Genomic DNA, 16,456 nt, shown 5'->3' with positions numbered 1-16,456 from the left:
TTTAATAGATTCCAAACTAAACTTTCCCCGTTCCTTCCACCACCTCCAGCCTCTGAGGAAAAATCATCCTTGGTTCTGCCTTCATTTATTTTTAAAACGTTGGTAAATGGAGCCGTCAGTCTCCACGGCTCGCTCCGCTCAGTGCTCACACGCCTTAGGAATACCTCTTGAATCAGGCCTCTGTCCTCCGCGGTCCTCATTCGGGTCCTTGCTGCTGATGGCCGGACGGCCTGGCAGCCTCTTCACCGCACCCCCCTCCCCGTCAACCCTCCGCTACAGTTACAGCCTTAACACACGGCGGATGGAGCCCTCACACTCCCCGGCTCCTCTGTCCTTAGGGTAAGACCCTCATCTCCGGCTGGCACAAAAACCTTCTACCACCTGGCCCCTTTTCTGTCCCACTGGAAAGGCCACACAGGCCGCGGCCACACTCAATGTTTCAGTTTGTTGAGAACGTCTCCAAGTCCTTGCAGGGCCCCATTTAAAACCTGCCCCCGTCTGAGAAGCTGTCCTTGGCTCTGTGAGCGAGCCGAGAGGATTCCCTCCTGTGGAACTACCAAGTGTTTGTTTAGCCCCCATCACAAGCCAAAGGTTTTATGGCCTTTGACAAGCGTGTGGTCACAGTGTGATTCTGTGACTGTATTTCACACAACTGGTTTACTCATAAAAATAGTTCATAGACTTCATACCACTACTATTCTTAAAGAGACAAACTTACCTCTATATTTCTGTTGTAAACATACATATGTATTTCTTAGGCGGGCAAGTATATGCGTGTGTGCGTGTGCGTGTGTGTGTGTGTCCGTCCCTTCAAACAGTAAAGCTGCTGTGGCACGGAGTCTTGGAAGTGTACTCCTCTTTGGAAAAGTTGGAATTAATGATCCCTAATTCTAGTGGGTCTTAGTGAATAAACCTTTATTTATCCTGTCTATATCACGTCATTCTCTCTCCTCTCTAAAACAAAGGAAACGGTCTTGACATTTGAACATTCACTGAGCTGATCACTACCCTAAAATGTTATTGTGAGCCCAAAGTCCATAATATGCAGGTATAAGTCATTGCATTCCCAGAGGAGATTCCAGAAGAGAGCACATGTTAATGTGACTACCGCTGACCTCAGACTTCTGTCTGCTGCTCAAGTGGTCTTAGCCCAGACAGCTCACACCACCTCGGGGCGTGTCTATAGGTACACCTAATTATCCAGGTTCTTTTACGCTGAAGATTAAAATCTGGGACTCATAATTCTCAAGAGTTAAAACAGTAAGACCTATTTTTGAGGCCTTAAGAGTTTTCTATCAAGGAGTATGTGCACACAGCTCCACCTGCTGGGTAAAAGGGAATTTTGGTGACTTTTGGGCTATTTAACATCAGAATGTTTTTGGTAGGAACACATGTAGAGGTTACTGAGTCCTAGACCAACACTGTCGTCTCAAAGATGAGGAAAATGACACTCAGAGGAAGTAAGTGAATGGTGCATCAGGCCAAAGATGCAGGAAGTGGGGAACCAGAATACGCAGACCTGGGCCTTCTGGCTCTTAATCTAGAAGATGGCAAACTCTTAAATATGTGAAGATCTTACTCAAGGTAAACACTTCAGAAAGTATCTTTTTCATCTTCAAATATCTGTTCCCAGGGAACAGCACTTCCCTCCCACCCAACTAGATGATTAATTTGAAAAGAAATGTATTTTAAAACTCAGAAAATCCTACATATGAGGATTAAAAACATACTTTTGAAACTTTTACTTGGAAAAGGGCTTTAACTGTTAAGACGACCCATCTTTCAGTAAAAAGAATCCCTTTTCCCCAAGTAACTGGGTAATCTGCAGGTGGACGGCGGGTGACCGACCTGGGGCTCATCCAACGGGAGGCGCATGGCACAGAAGAACAGGTGCTTCCCACAGAGAGACCACTAGGACACCTGCAGAATGGCTGAGCAGATGACAGTCACCATCGGCGACGGCCTGTCGTCACTCACTAGCACTCACCCACCTTTCTAACTTGCTGAGGCTGACTGAGCACATGTGGCGTGAAAGTGTCTGGCTTCTGAGGTACAGTCTGGGCTAAGCCTGAGGACAGGGTGGCGGCTGCTGGCTGAGGCTGAGGCTGAGTCTGGATTCCTGCTTGTGCTGGAGTCTAGGAAGCAAATAAAATACCAATTTAATTATCAAAACCAAACTCAGAATCAAGAGTGTAGATGTGGGGGCGCCTGGATGGTTCCGTCAGAAGAGCATGTTACTCTTGGTTGTGGGTCTGAGCCCCAGGCCAAGTATGGGTTGAGTTTGGGTATAGAGATTATTTAAAAATATAAACATAAACTTTTAAAAAAAGAGTTTAGATGTGGGGAACATACCTGAAATGAAATGATAAAATATTTACAGATAGATACACACTTCATCGACACATAGACTTGAACCTTAATTCTAAACCAGAGTGTTAAACACCAGACCAGTTATTTTCACACTCTTATTATTTCTTAAGCAGCTAAGATTTTCACCTGAAAATTTTGAGAAAACAGAAAACTGAATAAAAACCTGTAGTAGCTCTACACATACTAGGTCAGGTGTTAAAATTATTTTCATAGCAGCAAGGAGACCTGAGGCCTGACTGCGCCAACAGTATGTGCGCCCTCTGGAAACAGTCAGCTACGTGTGGGGGCTGCACGTGCCCCGAAGAGAGAACATCAACTCTAGTGGAAGATTTGGGTGGAAAGAAAATGTTTAGAAAAGCTGTACCACAGAGTAGACTTTCTATGTCACAGACACTCTACACATGAAGCAGGGGAATTAGAATGTTTGCACATGCCAGGGCCTCTGGGTCATGTTTCCTTAGCCCCAGGGGCATGAACCAACGCTTTGCGCCATGACGAGTGTGCGGGGGTTGGGTGGGGGTCAAAGCTGAGGAGCAGTGCCCACAGGTGGCTTCTGTTCGCCTGTGGCCCACACACTGTGGGGGAACCTACCAAAATGCACTGCATAAAATCAAGGTCAACACAGGTTACAGAGGCATAAAAGGAGGTGCCATGCTTACTAGTGTTTGATCATCCCCCTCAGGAACACCTTCACCCTAAGTTTGTGGTCACACCTTCCTCAGATGCCCCACATGCCTTAGGCATCTTCACTTCAATGGTGTCTTTCAAGAATCACATTTAGGAGGCAGAATACATGGGTGGGCGTAAAAGTAAAAGCAGGGCAATCAGAAGGCCCAGAGCTGGCCTGGAGCAACTTATCCAACCTTTCAAGGCCTCAGTTTCCCTACCTCAAAATGGATGCTATCAAACTGAGATCTTCTGGGGGAAGGGAGAGATGAAGGGGGCAAGCCATTTAAAGCTCAAGGGGCGCCTGGCCGGCTGAGTCGAAGGAGCACACGACTCTTGATCTCGGGGTCGTGAGTTTGAGCCCCATGCTGGGTGTCGAGATAACTTAAATTAAAAAAAAAAAAGAAAGGTACTGATGCTGTGCCTTGCACACAGCTGGTTTCATGATACTTTAACTGGTATTTCAAAATGTCTGCATGTTCACTAAAGACACCGTGTTCACTAAAGACAAAAGCCATCAAAAGTAGGAAAGCACCCCTTGCTCGTTTGTACCATAATGAGACAATGCCAGCTATTAACATTTCTGAATTAAATTTTAGGCCTCCCACGCCCACGCACACATTTTCTGCGACTCTGAGGCCTGGTCTGGGTGCACTATGAGAGGGCTCGGGCGCGCGTCATTAGGCAAGTGTCTGTTCCCTGCAGGCTGTAAGGCAAAGGAGTTAGAAGCCACACTTCACACCTGGAGTCTGAGGCTGCCTACTGGGAGCTGCACTGAGGTGACACTGGAGCCCTGGACGGACAGCGGCAGCAGCAGCTGAGCGGTCTGTGTGGTCAGTAAAGCCTGAGGCTGAGCGACAACGGCAGGCGGCGGCTGTCCCTGGGAACTCACGTAAAACTGCGGGACGACGCTCTGCTGCTCCGCCTGGGCCACGGGGACCTCCTGCTTGATCACTACGGCCTTTTTGGCAACGAGGTTCTGGCCGCCCGTGGAGACGGGCTGGCCTACAGGGTGGCCGGCCAGCGGCCCAGGCTGCCTGGGGCTGGAGCAGTCGGGGAGCGCCGCCTCGTCCTTGACGGAGGAGCCGACCCCGCCGAGCTTCGGATCCAGCTTGCTGGCTGAAGCGGTGGGGGCGCCGGGCTGGGGTTCCAGCGGCTGCTGCTGCCGCTGCCCTCGCTTTTCAACCTCAAGCTGCATTTTCAGAACCTCCACGAGCTTCTGCTCCTGTTCCAGTTTCCGCTTTAGCTCCTCGATCTGCTTCTCCTTCTCCTGCAGCTTGCGGTCCTTCTCGGCCGCATCCAGTTCCAGGCTCGACAGCGTGCTGCTGGTGGGACTCGGGCTCTCTTCGCTGCCCGTCACTCTCAGAGGCGACGAGCACAGGAACTGCGCAGGAGACATCATGGTCATGATCTCGGTGAACGTGTCTGCCATGCTTGTGTCCTCGGTCCCGAGACTGGACTGCTCGGAGGGGGACGGCGAGATGGGCAGAGGGGAAGTGACACTCTCGACGTGGGCGACGCTGCTGGCTCCGGCAGGCGGCAGCTCTGCCTTGAAAGAGGAGCCTGAGCTCGTCACGGAGTTGTTCAGCGTTGTCACCGGCAGTGCCACGGTGACTTCGGGGTTGCTGGTGACGATGGCAGACGCTGGCACCGCCAGGACGCTGCCGGCAGCCACACCGCTGCTGTTCACTTCCTGGTAGGGCTTCAGGCGTTCGATGAGGTCTGGTTTGGTGCCCGACACCGGAAGGCCCCGTAACTTCAGCTCCGTCTTCAGTTCCGACACCTGCAAGCACAAACACGACACGTCTCTTCTCTCGGCACCGCAGCTTCCGGCAGACCTACGGGGCGCGCAGACGGGGACGGCGCCTACGCCTGCCAGCCCCGCGCTAGCACGGTTCTTTTCCCGACACACACACACAGCTATGGGCCTGAGGCACTGGAAAGGCCGGCGGGAAAGCAAGGGCTTTTCGAGGGGAATTCCTGTTATGTCCAAGGACTTGCCACCAGAAATCATGAGAACAGTCACATTCATTGGGTAATTACCATGTGCCAGACACTGGTGAAGCGCTTCATATATATACATATATATGTATGTTTTAAAGCAGGCTCCATGGCCAGCGCAGAGCCCAACTCGGAGCCTGAACTCACGACCCTAAGATCAAGACCTGAGGGGAGCACCGGAGCTGAACGCTTCACCGACTGAGTCACTCAGATGGCCCTATTCTTTCAATTAATCCTCACATGAAGTGTGGGTATTATTATCACTATTCCTGGTTCACAGATGAGGAGACTGGGACAGAGAGAGGCTGACCCGTTGTGTCCGAGCTACCATGGATGACGAGAGGCTGAGCTGGGGTGGAAGCCTGTGCAGTCTGGACTCGGAGAGGAGATTCCCTGCTTCTCCCCAACTCAGCAATGAGTGGGGAAGAAGAAAATCTCCCTGTGCAGTCAGAAGCGGTTTGGTGCCCGCACATGGTGTGTGCTCAACAAATGAGAGTTATTACTAGTCCTTTTCAAAGAAACTTAATGGATGTAAACGGAAAGTACCCCTGGAAAAGTTATCTTATTATTGGTATAGCTGAAATGTCTACTGAAAATTTACCTACACGTCAGACAAATGTGGCCAATTATTTATGTTTTTGTGGTAATTCTGCATGAATGAACTCTACTCTGAATTATTACCTTTAGGTCATCCAAGCTAGAAGGCAGAGGTCCCGGCTTTCTCACGGGAGCAGACGGATTCTGTCTTGGTGTGTTAGGCGTGGTGTTGTTCAGAGCTGAATTACCACTGTTGTTATTTTTGTCATTGAGTGGCCTTCAAAGAAAAAGAAAATTAGAATTTATAATAAAATCATTTCTGAATTTGATATTCCTTCTGCTAACAATTTGTTAACTTGTAAAGAGAAAAATACCATGGTCATGGATTGGAAGACTCAATATTATAAAGATATCAAATTAGACCTCCCCCCCAACCCAAAAAAAAAATCCCTGCAAGTTTTATTTGCTTGCTTGCTTGGTAGAAATTCTGAACGTGACTCTGAGCTATATATGGAAACACAAAGGACCAAAAATGGCCATGACATCCTTAAAAAAAAGCAAAGCTGGAAGAATCATACCATCAGTTATCAAAATTCATTAAAAAGCCAGTTAGTAAGATGGTGTAATGCTGGTACAAGGGCAGAACAACAAATGGAAGAGAAGAGAGAATCCAGAAACCCTGACAGAGACAGTCTCTTGATTATCACCAAGATGGCACTGTAGTGCAGTAGAAAGACGGTGGTCCTTACAATAAATGGTGCTGGGCCACCCCGGATATTCATACAGATAAAACTAAGGCCCTGGACTGACCCCTACCTCACACCATCTCAAAAACCTAAATGTGAATTATAAAAGCAATAAAGCTTTTAGAAAACAGGATAATATTTTGGGGTGTCTGACTTTGGCTCCGGTCATGATCTTGTGGTTCGTGGGTTTGAGCCCTGTATCAGGCTCTGCACTGGCTCACTCTCTCCCTCTCTCTCTGCCACTCCCTGACTTGTGCTCTCTTTCTCACAAACAAACAAACAAACTTTAAAAAAAAGAAAACTTAGAATAATATCTTCAGGGCCTTTGGGTTGGCAAAGATTTCTTAAACAGGACACAAAACGCACTAAGAGAGACAGCTTTAAGAGTGAAAAGTCAAACCATAGGAGGAGATACTTCTAATACATATTTCTTATTTTAATTTCTTAATGTTTATTCATTTTTGAGAGCGAGCGAGTGGGGGAGGGGCAGAGAATTCGAAACAGGATCCAGGCTCCGAGCTGTCAGCACAGAGCCTTACATGAGGCTCAAGCCCACGAACCGTGAGATCATGACCTGGGCTGAAGTCAGACACTTAACTGACTGAGCCACCCAGAAGCCCCTGTAATACGTATTTCTGACAAGTCCTCATATCTAGAATATACAAAAAATCTTACAAATCACTAAGTAAAACATGAAGTCCAATGGGAAAATGGGAAAATCTTCAACAAGCCTATCACAAGAAAATAGATCCAAATGGTCCATAAATGTGTGAACAGTGCTTAACCTCACAAGACACGAGGAAAATGAAAAAAGGCATGACAAAACAGCGCTGCACGTCCAGCAGAACTGCCGCTGTGACAAGCAAGACACCAACACGGAGCACTCGGAACACCAGAGCGCTCAATCACGGCTGGTAGAAGTGGGATCGGCACAACCACTCTGGAGAAGTGTTTTATGTTATCTACTCCAGAAAAACCTGTGCCTATCCTGACCCAATTCCATTCCTTGAGGGACACCTGACAAAGATCTACATACATGAACCAAAAACACAGGTCAGAATGCTTAGTATGGCCTTATTCATAATAGTCCCAACTGGAAACAACCCAGCTGTCCACCAAGATCATGATAGTGGACACACTACAGAAGACCAGACAGGAATAAAAATTAACTACTGCTATCTGCACCAGTAAAGATGCATCTCACGAGCACAATGTTGAGCAAAAGAACTCACATGCATACGTATACCGTAAGACTGAATTTATATAATGTCCAAAAACAAGGCAAAACTACTCAATGGGAAAGAAGTCAGGTAGTCACTGAGAGGGGATGCAAGGGGGCCTTTTGGGGCACTAATAATAATATATTTCTTGATTTAGGCAGTGGTTATGGACGTGTGTTTACCTGGCATCATTTTTCAGTTATGATTTATGGACTGCTCTATCACTTACACTTCATTTAAAAAGGTGATTAAAAAATGGGTGGTACTTCTGTACTCATTTTCCTAAACTCCTTTCCACAGCAAAGCCAGGTCCCGTTCTAGCTTCTTCCCCATGATACTCTCACCAACAATGGCATTTCCTCTTCTAGGCGGCTGATACCAATTAAAGAAATGTATACATGATGGCTGATACTGTACAGCAAATTCCATTAGAGCCTCGGGCTTTATCCTGACAGGAGCCGTGGTGCTGAAGCATGGAGACTCTGAATTTCATATTCTGAATAGGGACCTGATGTTGCTTATGGGGAGAGGTCCATGCTTAGATGAGCTTTGTCCAGTGGGTTTTAGGAAGATTGCGTTTGAGCCATTTCTGGCCCTGTGAACAGCTAACTCTTGACATTCACTTGGGGTCTTTGAAAACCTGCCTTGGGGCGCCTGGGTGGCTCAGTCAGTTAAGCGTCCGACTTCAGCTCAGGTCATGATCTCATGGTTCGTGGGTTTGAACCCCACATCGGGCTCTGTGCTGATGGCTAGCTCAGAGCCTGGAGCCTGTTTCGGATTCTGTGTCTCCCTCTCTCTCTGACCCTCCCCTGCTCATGCTGTCTCTATCTCTCTCTAAAAAATAAATTAAAAATTTAAAAAATTTAAAAAATCTGCCTAAATTGTATGGAAGTTAAATACTTTAAGTATTTGAGATGAAGTTTCTTGAAACTGGATGAAATGACAAATAATTTTATGTATCATTTTTCTCCTCTCTAAAAATTCAGTTTTAAAATCTATTAGAATTATGAAAATGTTATGTAAATCAGAACCTCTCAACCATACTTTCATTACTATCTCCACAAGGAGACTTTTTAAGAATTTTTTTCCCTAATCAACCGCCCAGTGAAGTTTAATACCCTCACAGATGTATGGCATAATCACCTATGCAGCATATGCGTGGCTATGCTCTCTTAAATCGCAAATGCAACATTCCCCCCAACCGACTTCTGCTCCCTTGTGAACAATTAATTGTTCTATTCGTGCTTTTGGTTGAGATTCTGTAATGCTGTACTTGTCACTATGGTTAACAGCTCAACCTGTGAAATAACGAGAGTAAGTTGCTTGGTTCAATCTTTGAAATAACGAGAGTAAGTTGGACCTCTGTTTTTTCCCCTAGACCAACAGAGAACGAAAATGTCAATGTCCGTGTGGGCGAGAAGCCCGAAGTCCAGACACCCGAAACGACCCTCCAGGACCCCCTGTCAGCGTGTGGCTATGCTGTGACTACCACCCCATCCTGCACGGTACCAGGGGCTGTGTTATGAGGTCGAACCTCACTGCTTGGGTGCTACAGACTTCTGCATCCAGCCTCCTGTACTGGAATTTTGGTGAAAAGAAACACGGAGTTAGAAAACATCATCTCCACCTTCAGAACTTGGAAATTAAACAGAAGTGACGTTCCCCAGTGATGCGCACAAAACTAAGTGATCTTCCCCCTCCGCGTTCCTGGATCTTGTGTGGGATGCTCTCCTGGGCTGCAGCGGCCAGGGGTGTTCACGGGGGACAGGGGGCCTGCAGCCTTAGTGGAAACACACAGAACCGTTACAGACCAGAGACTCAGCTCCTCAGATGCACTCTGCCCATCTACGCCCTGGCCCCACACAATCAGTTTCTTTCATTACAGAAAAGACTGTTTCATAGATACTACAAGAATCCTTTTATAAGATTCTCAGTTTTCCAGGTTTCCTCGCCTGGGAGTGCGGTCGGCAACTTCACCTCCTCCTGGAGTTACTGAGAGGAGCACAATGATGTCAAGCGGCCGCGCACACTCTGGGTGCGTTGTCAGGAGCGCACAGAGGGGAGCGAGTCACCGCTCGTATCCCTGGTGCCTGATGCCCGAGGAGGGAGGCGGCAGGGGAGGACGCCTCCCTCAGGCCTGGACAAAGCTGAGAAGCGGCGGTGGTTTGCCTCTGATGAGCTTCCAATTCTCTTTGGTCTTCCCTGGTTCCCTTCCAAGGTCAACATCTCAGTCAGGCCTGCTTGCTCTTAAAATAACAACATGCTACAAAAATTCTTTCTTTCTTCATCTCTGCGCCCTGATGTTTTAGATTTAAGTGCTTCACAGGAAGGTCCAAATGACTAATAGGTCTAATCTTCCTCGAGATATCAGGATCTTAAAAGAAAACAGTGAATTGATAATCATTAGCATATGAGGCGATAGTTCTTAAGAGAGGAGCCTTTTAGCGGATCTTACTCCTTGTCTGCTCCCAGGAAGTGGGGCGCCCTGTGCTGGAATGCTCGGCATATGCGGAGACTAGCGGGGGTGAGTTTCCACACACTACACGGATCATAAACTGAGCGGCCTAATCACTGAGGAAAACTTTTAACTCAAATGAAATTTTGAACCTTGTAGAATTTCTTTCTGTGAGGTGAATGTAAATCTCCCTTTCTCCTGAAAACTGAGGGAAATGAAAGGGCATGTGCATTTGTATCTATGTTTCCCAGAAAATGCATACTGAGGATGGAAACCTAGAAATTTCCTTTCATACATAATCAAAGTTTGCTATGGATTCAGTCTCAGAAGATGTCGGAACTCACTCCCTTCTGTCTCTCCGAACTGGGCTCAGACTCTGGAAACACATTCCTTCTCCACAGCTGTTGGTCACCAAGACCTTTAACTGTCTCTGAAACATCTCTCATCTGTTCTTTGCTTCCCCTTATCAATGCCCTTATCCTCTCACATCTCCTTTATTGTGAAATTCCTGTTTTTTCTATTTCCAGACTCCCCTTCATTACCAGCATCCCGCTGCCCTGTCTTGCACTGTGGTTTCACCGCTCCAGTCCTCTGAATCATCTACCACATCAAGATGCAAGGCTGCTCGGCTTCAAGTTCCTCTGACACGGGCTCGACTCAGTTTTGTCTTCAACTTTTCATCGCATTCCTCATTCAGGCTATTTTTCTCATCATCCAGTAAAGAGGCATTGCCCGCTCCTTCCTCTGTTCCCGCACGGGGATCATTCCCCTTTGCGTGAAAGGGCCCTTCCCAAGTTTCAGGCTCTTTCCCATAGAAATACCCTGCCTGCTTCCATAAAGCTCTCCTTGACCACTCCAGCTTCTACACTCATCCTTTTTTCCCCCTTTTTTTAAGCTGTTTGTAGCAGGACTTACACTTGTTATACTTTTCTCACAGCGTCTGATACTATCTGGGTAAATGACAGGCAGATCTCTCCTGGGTGCTCTCTTCAGGGCACCTGAAGCTTGAAAGCTTAAGGCTCGGAACGGATTTTGGAGGACAAACACTGGACGGGGAGGCAGCGTCCTGTCACCGGCGCCAGGGCAAGACGCCACCTGATGGGCTTTGAGCACAACGAGGGAGACTAGTCGTGCAGCCCCACGACATGCACCCCTGGGAACCAGCGGACCGGCGCGCGCTGCCCCAGCCCCCGTACTTGAGCGGCGCGGGCAGGATGGTCTGGTAGTTGTAGTGCTGCTGCTGCTGGCTCAGGATCTGGAGCTGCAGGAAGAGCTGCTGCTGCTGGAGCAGGCGGGCGTAGTTGGAGTCCATCTGCGGCTCGCTCTTCTCCCCCTTCTGGTCGGGCGGGATGTACTGGTGGTACTTCAGCTTCTTTACCCGTGGCTTGGGGTCTTTGCACTTTTTGCTACGGTGCTTGTCGTTAGGGTTCTTGGGATGGCTTTGCTATTTTTAAGAAAAAGAGAGGAGCATTTTTATTTTTATTTATTTTTAATTTTTATACCTTTTTTTAAATAGTTTACTGTCAAGTTGGTTTCCATATAACACCCAGTGCTCATCCCCACAAGTGCCCTCCCCCATGACCCCTGCCCCCCCTTCCCCTCCCCCCCTACCCATCAGCCCTCAGTGTGTTCTCAGCTTTTAAGAGAGGACCATTTTTAGAGGCGCCACCACATTGCGGCCTATTCTACCGCGTGCCTAAATGATCTGACATAAAAAAGCAACGTACCTCAGAAACTGGTGTAGCCGCTCTGGAAAGCAGCACACCACATACGTTGCCGGAGCTATGAAAGCATGTGTGTACCTTCTCGGACCACGCAATCTGGCGCCTGGGGCCTCAGTCGATTGAGCTTCCGGCTCTTGATTTTGGCTCAGGTCACGATCTCATGGTTTGTGGGTTTGAGCCCCGCGTCGGTGTCTGTATTGACACCATGGAGCCTGCTTGGGCTTCTCTCTCCCTTTCTCTCTGCCCCTCCCCTGCTCACACCTTCTCTCTCAAAACAAATAAACTTAAAAACAATCTGGCCCCTAAGAACTTACTTTCTCCTGCTCCTTGTTTCCTCAGAGTAAGGGAAGGATGTACTCAGCTGAGCGTGATCTTTTCAAGTTCAATAAAAAGTTACTTTGGGTCTCTTGTTTAGACACACTTACATATGTTGTCTCCTAGTGAAAAATGGGCTGTATGCTAAATATACAAATGGAAAAGGATAAGGTGTGCTTCACCCTAACTGGGCACTATTTTGTAGCCATTAAAATTATATTCTTTAGTGACTATGTAAAAACAGAAGAGCGCTTCTAATGGAATAAAGCAGACTATAAGGTTACACAGTTCTAATGATGACACAAATATAAAGTACTGCAATCTCACATTATTCATCAACTCCCTGTCATCTGCTTATCGTGTTCTCAACAACAGATTTTACTGCTGGTGTTTTCAGAGTGATGGTAACAATGAACGGGCTGTGGGTTAAGGAGGCTGCACTATAACTGTTATGTAAGGACACACGTGACTCAGCCAATCAGGAAGGCACCTGTTGGCAGAGGGAGCAGACCAGGCACGTCAGAACGACCGTCCCTCTGGCTACGTCTGCTCCTACGTCTTCAATGGCACATTCTCTCAGGAAGTGAAGGTGGGAAACAGCTTTCCTCACAAACCCCGAAGAACTGCGGTCTGCTTCCCAGCACGCACCTGGCTTTTCCTCTGCCAGCGGAGTCCTGGGATAGCCCACCCAGCCTCTGGCTGTCACATTCCTACACGATGCCTCTTGCCCTAGAATCAAAGCCCTCTGTAAAGATACACTAGTGAAGAGGAGCAATTCAGAGAGGCAGAGACCGCTCAGGGCCCATAGGGAAAGACGCGTTGGCATTCAGTCTTGGTGTCATCAGTGATTCGTGCTTGCGGGTGTGGGCAGAGGGCGGATATCAGCTCAGCTGCCGCCTGCCACCCTCTGGAATTTCTGGCTCCAGTACCAAGTGATAGAAGATGGTGAAATAACACTGCTCTGTGCCCTGAAGCCGCAAACACTGGGCCACTCTGACAAAGAGAGGCTGGAGTAGAAAGAGAAAGGCCTCCTCTGTGCACGAGGGCTGAGGACCAGGGGAGTGCCAGAGGGTAGACAGAAGGGAGGAATCTGCCCCAGGTACCTCCCTTGGGGGAGTGCTGCCCTGTGCTCACCGGGAGGCACAAGGAAGTCGCCCGTGCCCTCCGAGGGCTTGGGTCCTGCCTGGCCTTATGACTTCTGGGGTCCTCACTTCCTCACGGAAAGATGCAGAGAGGGTGAGCTAGCTCTCTGACGTCCTTTTTCAGTTCTAAAAGTTGGAGATCAGGGTTCTGCTGCTTTTGGCAAAAGCTGTTTACACTATTCCTGTTTATTCCCCCTCTTATTTAGCAGTGCTATATGCACTGAAAAAAATTTTTTTTAAAGCATACTACATATTCAAATTTTTAATCTTCCTAGGGGCCTCTTTTTTTTTTTTTAATGTTTTATTTATTTCTAGGAGAGAGAGAGAGAGACAGCGTGAACAGGGGAGGGTCAGAGAGAGAGGTAGTCACAGACTCTGAAATTGGCTCCAGGCTCTGAGCTGGCAGTCAGCACAGAGCCCGACGCGGGGCTCGAACCCACGAACCGTGAGATCATGACCTAAGTGAAAGTCGGACGCTCAACCGACTAAGCCACCCAGGCACCCCCCCTAGGGGCCTCTTCTAACTGAATTATTTCGCCAAGTAAAATGTAGGGAACAGTGCCACCAATCTGCAGGCCAAATCTGCTGAAGCAAAAATTGTAGCTGCCTGTCTGAAGCCTCAGCTGTCATGTAATACATCTGGAATACCAGTGAGCTTGACCTTGTGTAATAAGTCCAAAATTGTTACCATTAAAGACATCTGTTGGGGAGGGTTATGATTCCTCAGTGCTGTGCCGAAGCGACTCTATCTTACCCTACCTCTGGTGTGTCTTTTCATCTTAGCGGCCTGGATGGACGCAGGATGGGGAACCGCTGATGAGATGTACCCTAAAGCCTTTCTGCGTGGCTCTGGTAGTTTTCTAGAGACCAAGCTCTGTGCAGTTCTTCGCTGACTACAGAGCAGCAGCCACTTGCTGAGGGTGGTGGCATCCAACAGGAAGGCCTGAGCTCGCCAGTGCCCATGGTTGTGTCCTCAAGGCTCCAGGCGGAAAGGCAGACACGTGCCTTTGTGTTCTGCACACAGGGCCAAGGATGAGCCGTGAGAAAACCGACCTCACACACCAGCGCAGGCCGGAAACCCACCTTCACCAGTGCCGGACCGGGCTTTGCAGAGGACACCGTGTTTGTGGGGAGGACAGGAGCTGGGGACCGGGTCGGGGGCTGATCCGGAGTAGGAGTTTTCAAGAATTCAGGAACTGCTGGGGACACTGAAGTAAACTGCTGGAAAAGGCAGAGAGAGAGCAGGCGTGTGAACTCGATGGCATAAAATTAGAAAAACCAGTGTTACAAGGGAGTGACCTCATTTTTTGAACGCCCCCTAGGAAAGAAACAAAAGAAAATATGCTATTGTGTCTGAGACCCAGATGGCGGAATAACATGCTTCACGTCCATGGAGCCAAGTTCGCCCCAACGGCAACGAAAAGCAGAAGCTAAATAAGATGGTTGGATGGGCTACACCCTAGAGGTGTTTTCTCAGAAATACGGTCAGAACCGCCCTTTTCTGGCAAAAGCAAAGTTCAAGGCTCTTGCAGAAATGATCAGAACAGTATGTGGTACTTGGGGAGGCTTTCTTGCCATGCAGATCACAGTAAAGCCGGCTAATTCAAACGTGGTATTCAGTCTCGGTTCTGGCCCGCTCGGGCCTCTCCAGCACACCCCAGGTCCCCGGCCCGGCAGCGTTCGGTGAGGAAGCACCCCCTCCCTGGAGGTTCCTCCACACATGTCCTTAAATGTGCTTTACAGCTTACGTCCCTGTGTCCAAGTCCGACTAGCACTCTCTTTAACCATGTCTGTCCATTTCCCACCACAGTCGGGCATCTGAAGAATGTATTCTAAGATGGCCTTGTTTCATTGAGGGCACTCTCACTCACACCCAAAGCAAGAAGCTAATTTGTTACCAAGGCCAAACAAGTAACCACTAAACCTGGGAGTGGTGTCAGATATTAACAGAGGAAGCTACCGAAGGCTTTCAAAGCTTTTCTCCACAGCCTAACAGCCTACTTCCCCTGACTATCTACTGTAAGTAGATTTTACGTATTCAGTTACTGGGAAGAGATATTACTATTATAACAAATCAGTTAAATGTTGCATAGCAATTACTACATGGACTTAACTATTACCAGCCTTATTTTAAGGAAAAATCTCTTCCTTTATCACTTCCACCCCCCTCCCCACACAACTCTTAAAGCCATTACAAGAATCAGAATCAGTTCTTTTGCTGATGTATTTGGGTTTAAGAACAGCAGACTGTATTTTCCTTCCTTAAAATAAATGACCTGAGAACTCAGAGGCTATTCAGCAGCAAGAAATATGAAGCTTGGCACATACTAGTTATTCAATAAATATTTGTTTAATGGGTGAATGGAAATTCCTTGTGGCTTTACTCATGCTGGGTCACACTCTCAAGGCCAGCTGAGACCGTGAGCATGTGTGTGAGTGTGCAATTAACTGTGCGTGCCCGTGGCAGCTGTCTCCCTGAGTTTTCCTTCTTGCCATTGATTTCTGCTTTTAAATAATTACTAACAGTAAGGGTTGACAATAAAAAGATGTGACTTTTGAAAGATGGCTATACGGTAGTCCCCTTACCCATGTTTTATCTTTCTGCAGTTTCAGTGACCCGTGGGCAACCGTGGTCCTGGAGCAGAGGATCCTCCTCTGACATATGGTCACAAGGTCAATGGCAGCTTAATGCTACATCACAGGCCTATGTCATTCACCCCGCTTCATCTCCTCATGGAGGCATTTTTATCATCTCACGTCCTCAAGACGACGACAGCGTACAATAATGAGGTATTTTGAGAGTGGAAGCCCACATGCACATAATTTACTTGTAACTGTCCTCGTTTTTCCAGTTCTTAATCTCTTACCGTGCCGCCTTTATAAATTAAACTTTACACTGGTACGTACGTATAGGGAAAAACCGTATATACAGTGTTCTGTGCTATCCGCGGTTTCAGACACCCACTGGGGTCTGGGAACACGTCCCCGGTGAGTAAGGGGAGAACCCTGCACTTGATTTCATTCAAACAGAAGTGAAGACAGGAACTTCTCCAGGAGTCTTGAAACCTGTACTCCAGGCTGACGTCTGCCCCCAAACGGTGCTGAGACAGCCGCCTTCTCAATGAACCTCTGATGTGAGGGGAAAGTTGGTGGCCAGCTAAGTTGTCACTGTCTTAAGAGATATGGTTTTAAATTCTTGGTTTTCCTTTTACTTTGCACATTTTTTGGAAGTGAGGATATTTATCTCTGGGTCAATTTTCCCATAGGGGAAAAACATTCC

At 47.8% G+C, this 16,456-nt stretch overlaps 1 protein-coding gene across 18 annotated transcripts in view; it reads right to left on the bottom strand.

Annotated features, from left to right (window-relative positions):
• MRTFB (myocardin related transcription factor B) overlaps positions 1 to 16,456 on the bottom strand; it is a 214,560-nt gene that overhangs the window by 25,891 nt on the left and 172,213 nt on the right. For 12 of the 18 annotated variants that reach the window (XM_077773154.1, XM_077773153.1, XM_077773170.1 and 9 more), the window contains 5 exons: positions 14,260 to 14,397; positions 11,192 to 11,439; positions 5,719 to 5,851; positions 3,779 to 4,819; positions 1,992 to 2,135 (listed from right to left, as the gene is read on the bottom strand). In XM_077773154.1, coding sequence (XP_077629280.1) covers positions 1,992 to 2,135; positions 3,779 to 4,819; positions 5,719 to 5,851; positions 11,192 to 11,439; positions 14,260 to 14,397 — 1,704 coding nt within the window. The remainder of the gene's footprint in view (positions 1 to 1,991; positions 2,136 to 3,778; positions 4,820 to 5,718; positions 5,852 to 11,191; positions 11,440 to 14,259; positions 14,398 to 16,456) is intronic. The other 6 variants (XM_077773157.1, XM_077773164.1, XM_077773162.1 and 3 more) reach the window with 3 other exon arrangements.

Source organism: Crocuta crocuta, unplaced genomic scaffold (genome assembly GCF_008692635.1).
Source record: "Crocuta crocuta isolate KB4526 unplaced genomic scaffold, BGI_CrCroc_1.0 scaffold16, whole genome shotgun sequence".
Lineage (NCBI taxonomy): Eukaryota > Metazoa > Chordata > Mammalia > Carnivora > Hyaenidae > Crocuta > Crocuta crocuta.
Note: the sequence above shows the minus strand (reverse complement) of the source record. Positions and strands in the feature narration are given on the sequence as shown.